Source organism: Gobius niger (assembly GCF_951799975.1).
Source record: "Gobius niger genome assembly, chromosome: 1".
Classification (NCBI taxonomy): domain Eukaryota; kingdom Metazoa; phylum Chordata; class Actinopteri; order Gobiiformes; family Gobiidae; genus Gobius; species Gobius niger.
Genome location: NC_136852.1, coordinates 25,001,746 through 25,019,760, shown reverse-complemented (window position 1 = coordinate 25,019,760; position 18,015 = coordinate 25,001,746). Strand labels below are relative to the sequence as shown.

General features: G+C 40.5%; 1 protein-coding gene across 8 annotated transcripts in view; it reads left to right on the top strand.

The window, feature by feature from the left end:
* rap1gap2a (RAP1 GTPase activating protein 2a) overlaps positions 1–18,015 on the top strand; it is a 101,428-nt gene that overhangs the window by 68,966 nt on the left and 14,447 nt on the right. For 4 of the 8 annotated variants that reach the window (XM_079558245.1, XM_079558243.1, XM_079558247.1 and 1 more), the window contains 3 exons: positions 1,599–1,683; positions 10,264–10,299; positions 16,960–16,992. In XM_079558245.1, coding sequence (XP_079414371.1) covers positions 1,599–1,683; positions 10,264–10,299; positions 16,960–16,992 — 154 coding nt within the window. The remainder of the gene's footprint in view (positions 1–1,598; positions 1,684–10,263; positions 10,300–16,959; positions 16,993–18,015) is intronic. The other 4 variants (XM_079558246.1, XM_079558244.1, XM_079558248.1 and 1 more) reach the window with 1 other exon arrangement.

Genomic DNA, 18,015 nt, shown 5'->3' with positions numbered 1-18,015 from the left:
TCGTCCGCTCCACAGAACAAAGAGCCTGCACCAGTAAAACGATATCTACAACCGTCGTCTTCTGTATGTGAATGCGCCGTGAATAAAGGAGTGTTTGGTTTCGATGCATCGATTCACAAACATGCATAGACGCGATGACTTGGCCTTGTGGAGAGAGTACGAGATGGCTTGTATACATGTCTCCAAATCGATCAATGAGCAGCTTCATAATACTATGCTGTACCTGTTCCGGTTTTTGTTACCTAAGACGAAGAATACATTTTATCTCATAATCATATGATGAGTTTTGCGTGAAATCAGTACTGTAGGTATTACAGGAGTCAGTGGGTAAAGGAAAATCCCTTAAGGACTATGAAGCTTCAGGTTGATCTGTCACAATAACAGAATCTGAAGTTTGATATATTCAGGCAGGACGATATTAGTGATGATGTTTTTAATGCCACAGAAACCAACTCTAAAGCTTAAAAGTGACTGTGTAGCTTTGTTCGAAAAGTTAGTACGAAGCTAAACCAGATAAGGACTGAGGCTGCACGACTATATTTATAAACACATTCATTTCAAGGACCATGCAAATAACTGCACACACCCCTCCCTAACCACGCCCCAATCCTTCGGCGTCTGCTTTCATGACCTTTTCTCAACTCCCCCGCCCTCCAGTCGCCCTCGCGTACTATGTATCTCCCATGTCTTCATGTTTTTATGTATGTGCTTTACCTTAGCTTTTACCTGTTTCCAATTTTGCATATCTTACTTTATAAGGCGCATTGAGTTGCCTTGTGTACGAAATGCGTGGTATGAATAAAGTTGCCTTGCCTATATCCAACAATAAACGTGAAATATAATGAAACACAATTTACACAACTTATTGTACAGCCAATAAATCTTGAGCCCAAAATGTATTGATTATCTGTCATTTATTGAACGATAAGTCGATTTTGCAATTATCGTGACTGGCCTAAAGCTTCAAGTCCAAAAATGCAACGATGCTAGGCCCATGACCCAAACTATAAACTTTATTTAAACATGTTTGCACCTCATATCTCATACCTCATACGCAGATATTTGTCAAACGTTGCATAAACAAATCTGACATGCCCTACCTTTAAGTCTCGCCACCAAGCAGCAACAACAGCAATGGGAAAATGGAAAAGCGCATTGATTGAATAAGGCGTGTGGCCCCAAAGCAGTCATATCCTCCTTTAATAACGTGCTTTCCCGTGAGCCGTAACCGAAATGTAGACAGAGACGGTGAGCTTTAAGGATTCTGCTCAGCTCAGGAGGATACAGCGTTTGTTTGTTTGGAGTCTGGAGACAGCGGCTTCATGTTTCAAATCCTCACCCGGGGTTTTTTCATTACCTTCAGGGCTCTCTCCGCGCCATGTCATATTTGTGCTGAGTGTTTGCGTTGCTTTCCCGAGCACTTGACATTGCATCTGAATGGAAAATACGCTGTGCTGATTTGAGCTCATTACAAAAACAAAAAGTGTTTACAGAAAAACTTTTAATTGAAAGTCGGAGGTGAAACAGAACGAAATGTTGCGGAAGCTTTTCTTATGGTCAACATCAACAACACCCTGTGTCTTCTTCCTTCTGTCCAGGAAACAGGAGCTGCTCAACATCTCCACTGTGCCACTGGGAGAATGTCCGCCCTCGCCACCCCGCACCGCACCCCCCAACATGAAGGTGAGACCCTGCGACCTGTGCACAGAAAAAACACTCCACTCATGCAGCGTCCTGGCACCTCATCATTGCGTGTTTGCGGTGCCTGTATGGCTTGTCGGGTTGAACTGTGCTCTATGAAAAACCTCTAATAGTGTTATAAGCATGGACAGACACAGTTCTCAAGGGAATTATTGATTAAATGGCTTTTACAATAGCTCATGCTTTACCCTTAAGAACTGTTGGCCTTTGATAAAAATAAATAAATAAATAATATAATCGATCTGTGGTTGTCTGCGATTTAAAATCAATACGGACGTTCGAAGACAGTGACAGAGACAGGGAAAGATGGGATTAGTGAAATTAAGTTAAAATTCACCGACAGGAATTCAACGTTGAAGCACTTGCAAGCAAGTTTCTGATTCTATACGCCAGTGCTATGTGTCTTGTTAAATATAACTAAAGTTGATTGTGTCTAGTATGTTGCGTTGTACATTGCAAGTTTGAGGTGAAGACTGAATAGTGCAAAGTTGTTTTTTTTTCATTTTAGTGACTGATTGGTGATGTGTAAACTTCACACGTACATGGTTGAGGACACTTGCCAAACCTGATTTTCATGTGTTGAGAGACAAATCGCACTTGTTGTGAACTTAGCTGATGTTGAGTTAAGAGGATTAAAAAGACTTGAGCTGCTGCGATAATAGCTCCGTTGCTCAGTTTCATCATTTTTTTAAATCACAAAACCCTTCTAACCCCTCCAAATAAAGCCATATTTTCCACATTTTTGAGGGGAAATTACATTGTTCATTTCGAGCTGTGGGCTCTTTTTAGGTCTTCATCTAGGTCGTCCAAACCTGCACAAACAACTGAAGATAAAAGACATTAAAACCCTTCCTGTACAAAAATACTTCCAATAAAAAAGCAACTGTAATAATAGCTAGAAAGCAATACACACAGATAAAAGCCTGACTTTACAATGAAATAATAAGACAAATAAAAGACAAGATGAGATGTGGGATATAATTTCCAGACAAGATAATGCCTTGAACTTCTCTTGAAAGGGCTACTGCAGAGGAGTCGTCTGGGGGAGCGACATCTGTACAGTATTATTACTTGGATTGCTTCCTCCATAGTTACATGGCCCCATTAAAAGGGTAGCTCAAAACAGAGCTTATACTGACATTTTTTCAATTGACTTTAACTGAGCTCTTCTGTACTTCATCGCTTTAGCCTCACGGTATGACGCACTCTTTCCTTTTTTTCTTGTTGCATTTCCCTGAATGTGTTGCAAAGCCCAGTCTTGAGTGGCAGGGACATGGGTTGCAGTCTGTATGAGAATCTATCAGCAGCTCCAGCTTGGGGTCAGAGGTCACAATAACACTGTGGGGACGGTAATGCGACTGTACTGTCAGGTCTAATTGAGTTCTGTTGTCCAGGAAACTGTAAAATGATCTCCATCCCTATACTACAATAAGCTGAGAAACGCTGATCATATTGCACAAGCTTTATTCTGATATGAAGTCATTGTGCAAGAGGCTCTGAATAGAATTTTTTTTTCCTTCATGGTGTAAAAAAGAAATTGGAAATGCTGCTGTTGATTTTCAGGAACCTCTTTTTTTTGCTCCTGCTGTCAGCTTGATGTCATTAATTATTCTGTGTTTAAAAATAACATTTGAAGAGGTGGAAGGTGTTCAAAGTCTAGGATTGGCATTTAAAAAAACAAAAAAACATTGTAACTGTAATTGTGTTATAACAAGTGTTGATCTAAAATTAAATCCTAACAAGTAACATTTTTACTGCAACATATTTGCATTCATTTTAACGATATACAATTCTGCTTTGCGAGTACAATAAATACTAAATTACTTTACAGTCAGGCGATAACCTAGACATGCTTGATGGCATTGATCAGATGCTGTAGTGCACAGGTCCATTGGGGAAGTGCATTCTGGTGTTTTTGTCACGTTTCTGCGGTGTGTAGTACAACGCTCTTCAATACCAGAGCCAGTGGTATGTTCTCTCTCGGGACACGGCCAATGTTTAACTCATAGTGGAATAAAGTCAGAAGCCCCTTATGAGAGACCGACCAACAGGCCCGGTTAGAATCACGAGGCCATCCTTGAACCCAGCATCTGCAGGAGGAGCCATAGGAGATGGATGGGATAAAGTTTGTAGTTTGTCCTAGATTGAAAGTGATACACCCTACATACTGAAGGAAGTACATGAGAGATGTGAATGTAAAGATGAGTCAATGGGATAGAAAAGGGGAAAAAGCAACAAGTGCTTGTTCCAGTCTCACCACGCCTCAGTCGCCCCCTTCTTTCTAAACCATGCCCCGCGCCCTGGCCACACAAGCACTGGCACACTGTTTGTTTGCACTCAAGATGTTACTCTCTTCTGCGCTAACACTGTTGTTGCTCCAGGCAGACGATCGGGCCCTATGAGTTTTGCAGTTAGATCATTTGGTAATGATTTGATACATTACATCCATGTTTGATGACACAAACACACTGTTGTGTTGCTGAGCATGTACTGCACATAAGCAGTGCACGAGTCACTTGTGCACAAGTCAATTAATTCCCATCCACACGCATAGCGCTGAAGAATAGACATTGTAGATTGTGATTGTGTAACAGAAAGGTAGCCTAAATAAGACATATACCGAGACTAGTACCAATGATGAAGAACAGTAAACTCTTGTACAAATACTTAACTGCAGTGACGCACAGAAACCAACTTTATCTTTCAAAAGCCTTTCAGTTGAAATTGCTGTAGTGTCCGGGATCGGTGTGAAGTTGCACATGTGACTTGTGCAAACGTGAGCTACTTTCTGAAGTTTGTGTCACCTTGAGCTACGGCAACATTGAATCTGACGACGCACAGGGAGAAACGATAAGGATATGCACACTGGGGCCGACTGACTGAGCATGCATGAAATACAGGAACATCGCCATAAAAACAAACTCCAAGGAAAATCTTTTAATTTCTTGATGCGTTTGACTGTTTTTTTTGTTGTTTTTATTCATTCCAACCATCCATTTTACGAGAACACGTGCCAGTCAATTCCGCCCTTTTGGAAATCATAAGCGCTTGTCATTCCTGTTCATTGACCTCGAAGGGTCTATCGCTGGCGTGTATTTGTGCTGAGCTTGTTCAGACATATGCAGACTCCCTTACACAAACATTCCTTGCTCGACTTGTATTTCCAGTTTGAGCTTTAAAGGGAAAAACGAGAGTCAACAGAGGATGACATGTTTTGTAAGAAAAGATCGACCATAATGCGTCACACAGACACCTAGCAGCGACAGAGGTAAGGCCTATCGTTTCCTTGCACAGCCAAACAGCTCAGTGTTATTGAAATGCGCGGTGCAGATGCAGATGGCAGAGAAAGAGAGTCATGTTACCTGCTTTGGGACAATTTCTCAATTCACTGGCGTCTCGTTGAAAAGAGCTGACTCAGGGCTGCGGCTTTTATAACTGTCTGTGTGAAAAGATCAGGAGAAACGTTACTCACTCTTTTTGTTTGGTCAATCCCTATGCGGGGTCTGACTAATGGTAAGCAACTGCATCCTCAACTCAAACAACCCAGAGTTTGAAAAACCTCTACGACAATGGAAACCTCCTGGACAATCTGTTTGAGAGGCTTAAGTCGACTAGAAATACGACAAGCCATGCATTTAAATCAAGCACGTGGAGTTGTGTTTCGACCAACTCGCGCAGCTTTGAGTAATCTTTGAATCTTCTTGAAATGGCTCCCCCTGAGGTCCTACGTATCCAGGAAATGTCTTCCGCACCTCTTGATCTCTAAGCCGCTCGGATATTTTTTGCTCTTTATTGATACAGCTGCGCAGCAAAGAGGAGCAAGAGGTCACGAGAAAACTAGGAAGTGAAACTGGATGTTTTGTTTCAGCTGTTTTAGACCAATGTTGCAATGTGTAAGATGGTGTAATGTAGATGGGTTTGACATTATTACAAAATACCTGCAAAAAGCATTAAACCCCCCCTTTAACCTCTTATCTAAGTGCATTTTCTCCAATTTGACTTTATCCAAATCTTAAAGCTTCTTCAACAAAGTGTCAAAATAGCAACAAAAACAAGAAGAAAGCGAGCAGGAAAACGCAAAAGAAAAAAAGGTAAAAATATACTTTATAACAAATAAAGCAACAAAAAAGTTACGAAAAAGGTGACAAAAGAGCGACAATAAAGAGAATGGACAAAAATGAGAATGAAAAAGAAACATGTGAAAAAAGGGACAGCACGGCAACAACACAAGGAAAAACATTAGGTTTGTAGGTCTTAACTTTTAAATGAGAAGTTACTCTGGCCCAGTGTTTTTCAACCACTGTGCCGTGACACACTAGTGTGCTGTGAGATATAGTCTGGTGTGCCTTGGGAAATTATCCAATTTCACCTAGTTGTTTTTTTTTTTAAAACAAATGCATTATTATCCACAAATAATGCACCGTTTTTGAGTGTCTGTGCTGTCTAGTGATCGGCAGAGTAACCATATTATACTCTTCCATATCAGGTAGTTAATTTCTTTGAGACAAGAGAATTAGGCATTGAGGCATTGTGGCTAGCGAGATTATACGGTGTTCCAATTTAAGACACTTTGATGAGAACGACTGAATATAGGCTACAGAGTTAAATGTTTTAACATTTTCTGCTGGTGGTGTGCCTCATGATTTTTTCAATGAAAAAAATGTGCCTTGGCTGCTCTGTCCTATAGGCTCCAGTTGAGAAGCTTTCAGATTTGGGTAAAGCTGAACTTGCACTTGCACAAATGCACTTGGTTAAGGCGGGGGTTAAAACATTGTCCCACTATTAACACATGAACCAAAAAATGCCAAAATTTTGCATTTTCTCCAGTTGAGCCCAAAGCGAAGACCTACAAAAGTGGGCTAAATGGATCTTTTTCCTTTTTCGCCGTCACTTTTTTGACAAAAACTTTTTTTAATCAGTTTTTCATCACTTTTCTGCTGCTCCTTTCTTGGCTTTTTTTTCACATTTTCATCGCTTTTTGTCTTTTATTTTTTGGTGCTCTGTTATGGCTTTTTTGTCACTTTTCTGCATTTTCATCCTCATTTACGTCTCATTTTTGTCGCTACTTTGACACTTTTAGATTTGGGTAAAGCCGAACTGGAGAAAATGTGCTTGGTTTAAGTGGGGTTCAAGAGGTTAAAACATTGCCCCACTATTAACACATGAACTGGAAAACGCTGTAAAGAACTGGGACCTTAGCTTCCCGCCGCGTAGTTTCAGTTCAAATGGCACATATCATATTCTGCAGATGCCTTTGGTCTGCGTATCGACTTCAAAACCTGTGTCAAATTTCCTCCTGCGAAGCTGCCTGCAGTAGTAATAATATTGTTCTTGTAGTATCAGCGGAAAGGTCATCCAGTTTATCCTCTGGGCTATGAATAAAAAGGAGCCGTGCGGAGGCTTTACGCTGACCTTATTGTGCCTCAGAGATAAAGTTATTAACCAAAGGAAAGCGGGGAAATACTTTGCATGTTTTCTATATATGATTACTAGCTATTAGTATTTTTTTTTTATTGTATTTTGTTACTGTTCTGTAACGTCAAAGATGGCTCAGCACAGACACTGCTGCGACTGCCAGCACTGATTTCCAATTCGAAGTGGCGTTATTTGATATCTTCAGCGTCCGCGTATCCCGTTCTGATGAGACTGGGGATGAGCCGTGGTCCATTGTGTGAACATCTTCATGACTCCACATGAAAGCAGCTTGGTTTCTACGGCGACGGGGCAGCTGTAGTAATGGCACAGGGGAGTAAAACAGATGATGAGATTAGTGGAAGATGAGCCTGAATGACCAACGGAGATGGATTTCTGTGGCTTCATTAGTGCCAGTCTGCCGTGTACATGTGTCGGCTGAATTTGTGGCTATTTCCGTCCGCTTCTCGCTCATACGTCTGACTAACTCTGTTTGAATTTTGTATCACATGTCCCTGTAGTGGCTAATGGGGTTGAACAATATTGGTACAGAACATGTGGTGTTTTGACAAGCATTATGATGGCGATGAGATATGGGGATTCGTTTTTCTCCAGGTGGCCAATATAAACATGCACAGTAGGCTATTTTATTATGTATTGAAAATTCAGTGAAACAACAAAAACAGACGTAAACAAGCCGGATTATGAACAACATAACAGAAGTCAGTACAAGAGCTGTAAAAGAAGAGTCTCATAATGGTCACAAGACTGGTTTGCTTTAAGCCACACTTTGAGTTTGGAATATAGGAAATGTGGGACATTCCTGGGCAGTGAGTTATGTTCCATAACCTACAAGCTTTCACAGACAGAGCATTTTGTCCAAAGGCTTTTCTTATGAAAGGCACCTCACAGTCGGCTCTCGAGGAGGTGACTGTGACTTCAAGATTGGGAACATGGTCCTGCAATATCTACTGTAAATATGGTCATATGTTGCTTCTGAAAAGTTACTTCAAATTAAAAGAAATTTGAAAAACTTCTCCACTGCTCTATTTTCGCCCTCAAAAAATTCATACTTTTTTAGCCATGCTGTAGCACCTCTCCCTTGTGGTGCTAACATTTGCTGCGTATGTTTTGACACACTTCCCTCAGCAGCTCCTCCTCAGTCTGTCCCCCCACACTCTCACTCTCACTTCAACACATCCACAGTGAAGAGTGCACCTCTGTCCCAGTGGCCCTCACTCACGCCCAGGTCCCGTCTGATTCTCCCAGACCAGCTGCTCTGGACCCTTCTGCATCTTTGTAAAACTAGGACGCTGACCAAGAGGGTATAGGCCTTTATCTCGCCTCATGTATTTTTGTCATCACGGTGAAGCAGTTCCTTTGGCCGTGACCGCAGGCCCCAAAGCCTGACCTTGATTGCAAAGGTATAAATTAAGTTTCTTATATGGCTTATTGAAAGGGACTTAAAGCAATACTAAGTAACTTGTTTACCTTAATAAATCCTTTCCGTAGTCCCTCTGGGTGTAATACAAGTGTATGATAACTGGGGGGTCTTTCATATCCCCCTGGTGTCTCTGGCCAGAAAACCATGCTTGCAACTTGACTGCCATCGGGTCGGAGTCACCAATACACACTAATGGAATCATGAAGAAGAATCTAACAGGCTAACGGGCAAAGCTAACTGCGGGCTAGCGCCACTTAAACAGTATTTACAGTTTGAGTGATTTTTTTTTTTTAAATCTCCATTGTGTAATTGGATGAACAATATCCCTCTCTCCCTTTGTCTTTTCTGTCAGCGCAGTATTTACTCTCTCGGACAATTAATGAGTAAAAAAACACAACATGCTACGACACCTGCAGTGGCGCTTATGGCCTCCCGGGTGCACAAGTTACTTAGTACTGCTTTAAGATAATACAACTGGTATCAATGAGAGGTTCATAAGTGAGAGGCAAAAAATAAATTGATAAAATTGCAGACATTTTAGTCTAAAGAGTCCAATTCAATATTAATCTTTCTTCACTGCAGTTTGCAGTGAGGACAGGTGGTTACTATTATGACGAGGCCATTACTGCATCGGAACTTTTAGCTTCTCATTTTGCAACAGAAATGCAATATACTGCTCATACATTGAAAGGAGTTTAGAAATGGTAGAATAAGTAATAGCAAGTATGACAGTAATAACAGTAAGTTAAAAAAGTACATTCAAAGTCGTGTAAATCGTACTGGAGTTTCACGAGGGAGGCTGAACTAAAGCTTCTCGGATTAGCTCTGTAAAGGACCTAGTACAGATGCTTTCTTGAAAACGTTTTCTACAATAGAAAATCAGAGTCCGAAGAGAAAATTCCCCAATTATAATTTCTTGAATGCACTTTCTGCACTTTTCTTATTATTTTGATTTTGAATAAAGCCACAAACACATATGTATATACAATATGTTACTAGTAAGCAATACTTCTTTAAAGAAAAGCATTTCAAGTGTCACTTCACACTGATACATTCCCCTGCTGTGCACTTTGAGGGGGGTCGGGTGTGAGCCATTATCGCCCTGTGGTTTGTTTACACGTCGCTGTGGAAACCCCGGACGTGTGAATGCACTGGAGTAGACCCGTGTTTGACAGAGTGCGCTGGCTCTTTATATGTTTTGAGGAAGTAGGTCCTTATCAGAGTTAAGAGAGAGAACATGAAGAGGGTGTGAAGGAAACACACTCCCGGTTTGCACTTTTGACTTTACAGTCCAGGCGTCAGTGGGTCACAGATAAACACGCAAAGCAACTCATAGTCTGTTTACTTTCATTTGGGCAGCAGAGGTAGGGAGTAATGAGTTATTTGGTACTACTTTCTTGCTTTAATTGGATTCCATGTGCTTTGTTTTTGTTTGTTCCGGATATAAATACACCTGTGTAACCTCCTCAAGTGATTCTTCAGTCAGCGCTCAGGGCTTAAAGAGGGGGGCAATTTGTCCTATTGAACCTCCACTAACATGTAACATCATTTTAGAGCACCACTTTTACACAGTGTTGTTATGCTAAGTCAGACACTTGAGATTTCACTGGTGCAAATTGGGGTTAACAAAAGCACCAGCCTCTTGGTGCCAGACAATGTTTAGCGGGTCAAAAATGCTAATGTTTCATAATGTTTGTGTTTTGCAGTCGGCGGAGTTCTTCGACATGCTGGAGCGGATGCCGGTAAGCATTCTTGATCTGTAATGTCATTTTTGCTTTCAGTACAATATTACCAGTATCAGCTTGAATGGTTAGCTGTATCATTACTTGTCCAAGTGCAATGGGAAGCATTCTCTTTTAAAGGGAAGTGTTTAAGTATTTGTATTTGCACATTTTCTCCTGTTCAGCATTATCCAAATCTTAAAGCTTCTTGACCCGAGACCTTAAAACCTATAGGCCAGGGCAACATCTCATTTAAAAGCTAAGGCCTACAAAACTCACCCAAGCTTTTATTGTCAAGTTTTAATTTTTGTGTGTGTAATGTAACTGTGATGAAGCCACAAAAATGTGACTAAAATGCAACAAAACCGTAACAAAAACGTGGCAAAAACCCTGCTAAAATATTGAAAACCTGACAACAAAAATGAGGAAAGAGCTTAGGCCAGGGGTAGGCAACGTCAGGCCCGGGGGCTAAATCCGGCCCTCCAGCATAAAACCATTGGCCCCCAAGAGAATTTTGAAGAAAGATTTATTCATAAATCAGAGACCAAAGATGTGAAAAGGATTCTAAAATGTGGAAAATACTGTCAATATTTTCACATTTCCCAGCAAAACACCCCATTAGGTCATATATTATGTGCAAAACTTATATTTGTAGAAAAAAAGTTGCTTTACTTTGGGCTACAATAGTGAGTTTCGGCCCTTGGTGTTTTGGCATTGAAGAAACTCCATGACACAAACTTGCCTACCCCTGGCTTAGGCCATAGTTTTCAAATGAGGCACTACACTGGCCGATAGTTTGTATACTCTCTAGTCAAGACACTTTTAGAATTTGGGTAAAGCTGAACTGGGGAAAATGTGTTCAGTTTCCACAGGGGTGAAGAGTCAGGATTTGGCCCACAGACATTGTTGTTTGTTATTCCATACGTAATGTTTAACTGTAAAGCATGACCGATTCTTTTAAACAGAGGGCTCTGTTATTATCGGCGGGCCCTGTGGGACCTTCAGATCATTAAGGCAACCACGACGCTCCAAGCTTTAGAGCGGCTTCTCTCGTGATTGATTGTGAGCGTGAATGGTCATCTTCGAGAGCTAGTGTCTCTATAGCAGCCTCTCCATCTAAGCCTCTCTGTTTAAAGCCCATAGTTGCCACGAGAGACATAATCAAACAGTTGTGTTAAAGTAAGCAAATAAAAAGTACAAATTCTTTACTCTTTAATAAAAACACATTTGCCATCTAATTAATTGAATGTCTGTCACAAAGTTCCCGTTAGGTTATGTCATATTTTGTATTCATGGCTGTGAACTGAAATGCTCTTTGTTTGCTCCAGGCTACCAAGGCCAACAAAATACAGTATTGGCCTTTTACTTCTTCCCAACACCACTGCTATTTGCCTGCATGCTTTAGAAACTTTTAATTGAATATTAACCTTTTACGCTTCTGTCACCGTCCACCAGACTTGACACGGCTGGCTCACGTTGATAATTTAATAGGAGAAGGCCACCCCATTGCCATATTCAATAATGGTTGGCTGTGGGCATATATAGGAGGCCGCCACGGCAAATTGAATTACTATTTTCTCCATATCTGAAAAGAACGCATCGATTTCCTTTCCGCTGTATAAAGTCTTTCCTCGCCGCACGGAGCCACTTTGTGCCCTCCGCCGGCCCCCGGAGCTTTGGAACCTTGAGTCACACAGATGGGAGTTTGAGAAGCAGACGGGAGGGTGGGCTGCAAAGTGGAGCTGAGAATTCAAGTGCAAGTAAAGAGATTTTAGAGGAAATGTTGGAACGTTTGTGACACTGTGAAACGTGTTTAGATCAGAGGTTACTTTGAGATACGAAGGAACTGGTAGGTTTTAAAATAGTAGGAACTTCCTCCACACAATGACTTTGCAAGACCCTGCTTGTTAAGACAGTGGTGGGAGGTGAGATCAGCAGTGTCGGCAGATCTGTAGGTGTTTGCAGTGGTCTTTGTAGTGGTGTGAAAGGGTAGGTTTAGCACATCGGGGACACAGTAACCAACCAGCTAGTTCAAATCATTTTTTGTATTTCTAAATATTGTGCAGTTGTCCTTGCAAGTGTTCCATGTACAGGTACAGGGAACAAGAAAGTAATTACACATTTAAGTGCAAGGTTTAATAAAGGAGTACAAAGTGTAACAACTGTATACAACGTGTAATAAAGGTGTACAAGGTGTAACAAAGGTGTACATGTAGTTGCAGCTTTAAAAAGGGAATTCTAGTTTCATAAATTGGGTAAAATTACCACATAATAAATGTGTAAATGTGTAACTACTGGGGCTTGGACGATCCACTTTTGGCACGATCTGATGATCTGGTGATCTGACGTATCACAATGCTCAAGGGCCGTATTGCGATATAGCAAATAATTATGATAAGTAATACAGGTTTACTTTAAAGGTGTAATATGCAACTTTTTATGTGAAAAAAAATGCATACGTAATGGAGCTGAACGATTAATCGCAATATTGATTGAAAACAATTGCAATATAGATTTTTGGCAAAACCGTTTAGCCCCAATACCTAACCATAGATACGCTTCAATTAGCAGTGAAAATCTAAAAAACAATTGATCCTGGATCCGGGACGGTAAGTAAAGGTGCTATGCTAATCACCCAAGCATCCACTGAGTCACTGAAAGGTCAAAATACGCCTTAATATCAACTGTTTTTTAACATAAAAAGTTGCATAGTGCATCTTTAAAATGTGTAAAAAGGAAAACAGTCATGTGTCCAAAGTTTATAAACCAAATGCCATTTGACATTCATTGATTCAAGTGTTAAGATTGAAAAGTGCTGTTTCTGGAAAACAAAAGAGTGCATAATACACAAGTGTTGAAAGTATTGCGATACTATTGCAGCATAAAGTATTGCGAGCCGATCCAATATTTTGTCCCAGCCCTAGTAACTACCCATGAGCGCTGTCATCTAAAGTCAGGCGCTATGTACATCTTTATTACACCATGTACGCCTTTGTTACACATGTTGTACACCTTTATTACTGTGTAATTACCTGTACATACATGTGTAATTGCTTTCTTGTTCCCTGTACCTACACATTGAACTTGTGTGCTATAATCTAAAGTGTTTCTTTTTAACCAGCAGACTCTTTGAGACTTAGATGTGTGTGTCTTTGTTGTTAAAATATTTAACACTGTATTTGGCTCTACAGTATGAGCTGTCATAATAATATCTGCATTTCATCACGTGTTATCAGTGAGAAAGACCTTTACACAGAGAGAGGCCCGCACCTGCGAACACTCACTGATGTAAATCCTGATTCAAAACGTGCAGCTGGAAATCACTTCATAAAATAACCGTGTAAAATATCATCTCTGCATCATCACGTCTTAATTATTGGTTGCAAAATTAGCCGCCAGAGATAAAATTAGCGTTAGGATATAGTGAATAACTCCGGCCTTTCCCAATAATGGCCTCATGTGATGTCATCCAAAAACCGATCTATATAATTTAGTCCCAGATTGCAAACCAGTGTAGTGAGTAGATGTATCTCTGCATTTGACTCATGCTTCAATGCTTGTGGGTCAAACTTTCAGGCCCAGTGTGCGACCTCAGTGCAGTGTCTGGGGACCCATCTCCAGATATCCAGAGATCCAGCCAGTATCTTTGGTAGAAACTGGAATCTTAGCCTTTTTGTGCCTGCAGTTGAAAATACTCCAGTCCAGACCAAACCCACCCAAACTCTATTGAGAAATTGCAGTACTTTGGCTGCAGGTTGACTTGATGGAGTCCCACAGTTAAAACAGGCCAAAAGCATGACTTCATAATGTATTGATTTATGTGAAGCCTTGAGTGTAGGGAGACGTATAGTCGATTCAGAGGATACTCACAGCATCATGCGGCCGCTCACACACTCTCAGATCAGCGCGAGTCCATGCTCTCTCAAACTCCACGTGCATCGACTTTCCGTCCTCCTCCATCCCATAATCTCAGGTCTGAGAGATTCTACAGCTCATGATGACGCCTCTTTAAATCTGGGCCTCGTCTCTTTATTTTTCTCTTTTCATTCACGACCTCTCTTGTGTGCACTGTCTTGGCCACTCGTCTTTGTTTTGCTGTTTTCATGTTCAGGGATTGGAGAGCGTCCACGATCAGGCTCGTATTGTTGACAATGAGTCACTGGTGACTGTAGCAGCTGCTCTTCAATATGCACTCACAGCCTCGACGCAGACCAGACTTCAGATCGGCCTGTACCGTCTGTAGATGCATGAAGCGCAGAGTTATTTCGTAAAGTAGATACAGAGATGACGCCGTGCCAGTCGAGGTGGAGATACAGAGGATTTGCCTGTGAAGAAACGCTTGAGTGATGCCATTGGTGGTTTGACTATCTGGCCTTGTCTTAGTGTAAATAATAAAGCTGCAATATTATTTTTTATAAAGTTTGATGTTCATTTGCCCCATGGGTTGTTACATCTGTCAAGAGGGCTGGATAGTTTGTTGGTTGTCAGTATATTTATGAAATTAATAGAATCAGGCTGATAGCTAAACCCACATGAAAAAGAAATGAGTTATTTTAGATTTACTTATGTCAGTGAGAACAGTTGGGTTGGTCACTATTTTTAGCTAATGCATGTAACTCCAGTGTCAGTGAAGTGTTGGGCATTCTCAGAACTAATGTGAGGTCAGGCTTATGTATGTAAGTGCTTTATTTGTCATTGTAGAATTGAACAACGGGCTTGTGTTCAGGTGTTAGGTTAGCATGTTTTTGGAGGTAGGGGAAACTTGGCTGGCTGCCTTAAAGGGACTATACAGAGTTTAAAAATGTTAAAATGATGTATTTTCGCAGTCGCAGTGGCTCAGGACTAACACCTGAACACAATTTTGTTGTACAATTGAACGATGACAATTAAAGCACTTACTTGCTTACTTACTTTAGCTCAAAAGCTAACTTTAACTGTTTGTTTGCTTTAAAAAAAAAAAAAGCTGGGTCCTTCCTGGCCCTTTATTAAAGACCCTAGACCTTTATGTTTTTGTTTACATTATTGGAGTGCATTATTTGTTTAGCTTAAATTGTAAGTTGTGTCTGAACAAGGATGATTTTATAACCACACATCACGACTTTCAGGGTCACAGTCAATAATGCTAACAACTTGACAGCAAGTTCTTTCACAAAATCAAACAAAGAAATGTTTTACAATTAGATTCACAGTGTCTTTTCACAAATGTCCACTTTTACAATTAAGTGAAGCAGGACGAAACAAATATCATTCCACTGCCAGACACAAATATCACGTACAGGGGGATTTAAATACCTTGGTTGGTTAAAGCTGCCCTGATGGAAGTGGCATTGAACTGCTGTAGAGATGTTTGCTCACTAACCCAAAGGCGTTATGTGCAACGAAACATTATTATTGCTCCTCCTCTGCCCACGGTGTGGCAGAGGTACGGTTCATCACAAATGCATTTCACATATTCCACATTCATTAATCGTTTTGACCTTTTCCACATCTGATTGTGTAAATACGTTGCATGACACGACGCCATGTGTGAGTTTCCCTGTCATTATGAGCATGAGCGAGCCTCAGAGCTGATAGTAAATTGTGCTAAAGGATTCAATTTCAAAGCTTTGTGCAATATAAATATATTTCCTCACTTTTCCGCCCAGCCACGTCCGCTCGCTGTTCCCCCGTGTCTCGCTGTAATTGGCCAATTTAGCGCATGTCTCATCTTTTCCTATCTACATACATACAGGCATACAATAGGAATCTGCATGTTTCTCTCCTGTTGTGCCTGAGTAGAAGAAAGAAAGTGAGTCTGTTTGAAAATGATTTGTGAGACAAGCAATTGAAGTTTGTATGAAAAGGTGTTGTTTTGGAAGTCTCACACAGCATTATAAAATTAAATGCTACTATTCTTGACAATCTAGTAGCTTTTTTCAGCTGCATCTTTTATCCCATAGTGACTTTCAAATACATGCTTTTATCAGTCCACGCATCAGCTACTGTAATTCACTCTATTATGGTATCAAGCGGTCCTCCATACATCGCCTCCAGTTGTCCGCTTTTTTACGAACTCATCCAGACACTCCCACATCACACCAATTTTGTCATTCAACCCCCATAACCTGCGCTCCTCTTCTCAGATGGTTTTGGATGTGCCCATGTCCGGGTCTAGGCAGTGGGGCGATCGTGCTTTTGCCTTGGCCCAGACTAAAGACTTATTTAGACTGGCCTTCCATTTGCCTGTGTTTTTATATTTCATGTCATTTAATGTGGATTTTTTTTCTATTACGTTTTTATGGAAAGCCAAGTGTTGTTGTGAAGTGCTTTAGAAATAAACTTTGATAGATTGATTGAAAATAATTGCTTCATGTTTCTATACGACATAGTCAGTGGATACACTAAACTGTCAAAAGTTGGCACAACGGAAAATGGCACTATATTACTAATGAAAAATAATATATAGTGCTGGAGTTCATGGTGGCAGAGTGATTTTCTGTCATTTCTGCATCTCTAAATGGGCCCTTTTCTGAGGCTTATGGGTGCTTTGGATTCCTAAAATGCATCTATGTTTACTGTGCACTTATATCTGCAAAAGACGCTAATAATGCATGATGTATCAACTGGAGTTTAAGAGCAGAATATTTAACAAATGTGTTCTTGTACCTCTTTACTCTCATGCTTCACTCGGACAATGGTCAGGTCCCAAAAGCAGAGGAGACCAAAAGGTGGAAGGTGTGACCAGATGGAGATTTTTTTTAAATATATTGCATGATTTTTCTTTTAAAAAATGTGTCGCTGCTTTTGTGAGCTGTGTTTTGTGCCTGTTCCGGTCCTTGTCATCAAATGTTTTCGACCTTGTTTCTTGCTTCTCAGTTTGATATCATGTGAATTATAGCGAGAACCAGATGTTTGCATGCACTTTATAAAAAGACACATTTGACATGAAACCAGTATTACCCAAGTTATACAGTTTAAAAGGCAATTCTACCAAATATTCATTAATATTATCTCTCATTCTTCTGAAATATTTTTTAGAATTTAAACTGACCTAAAAAAAATGTAAATGTTAATTCTGGTTTAAAAAAAAAAATGTATATGTGTCTTTTTATAACATTGATGTAAACATCTGGTTATGGTAGGAGACTGTTACTGTTTGGTCCTTTACTTTATAACCCATTGAAGAGCCCAAATTCCTGTGTCTGCCCCGTTTAATGTAGCCGATAATGTAAGTAATACCAGGGCTGTATAGTACTTTGATTGAGTCGGCCTGTTTTAGTTAATTACTACTGTTCAAATCGTAGAGGCCTAACAATAGACTCACACGATTTGGTGACTTTATCTTGAACTGTGACAATTTAAACTTCAACACAGCCGTATCTCTTCAAAGTTACATTGCCAATAAGCTCGCATTGATTAAAACTTCAAGAAAGTATAGATTGATCCACTCTGGGCAGTATCTTATTGCTGCAAAATGCTAATGTTGCTGTCCTGTTTAGTGCTGATCCTCACCTCTGCAGTTTTAGAGGTCAGTGCACACAACAGAGCCGGCTGCAGAAGCGGACTACCAAACAAGCGTTTGAAATCCCTTCGGACGGCCAGTCAAAAGCACTTTGAGCCCGTGACGTCATCTTCAAAGAAGGAGGCCACGCCCTCTCTGCAGCCCTATCGTGATGACTGGGCATTTCAGGCTGTTGCATCATTTTTCATTGAGCTCATTTGAAATAATAAGTTTGTGCGCCCTTTTATGTTCCTGTG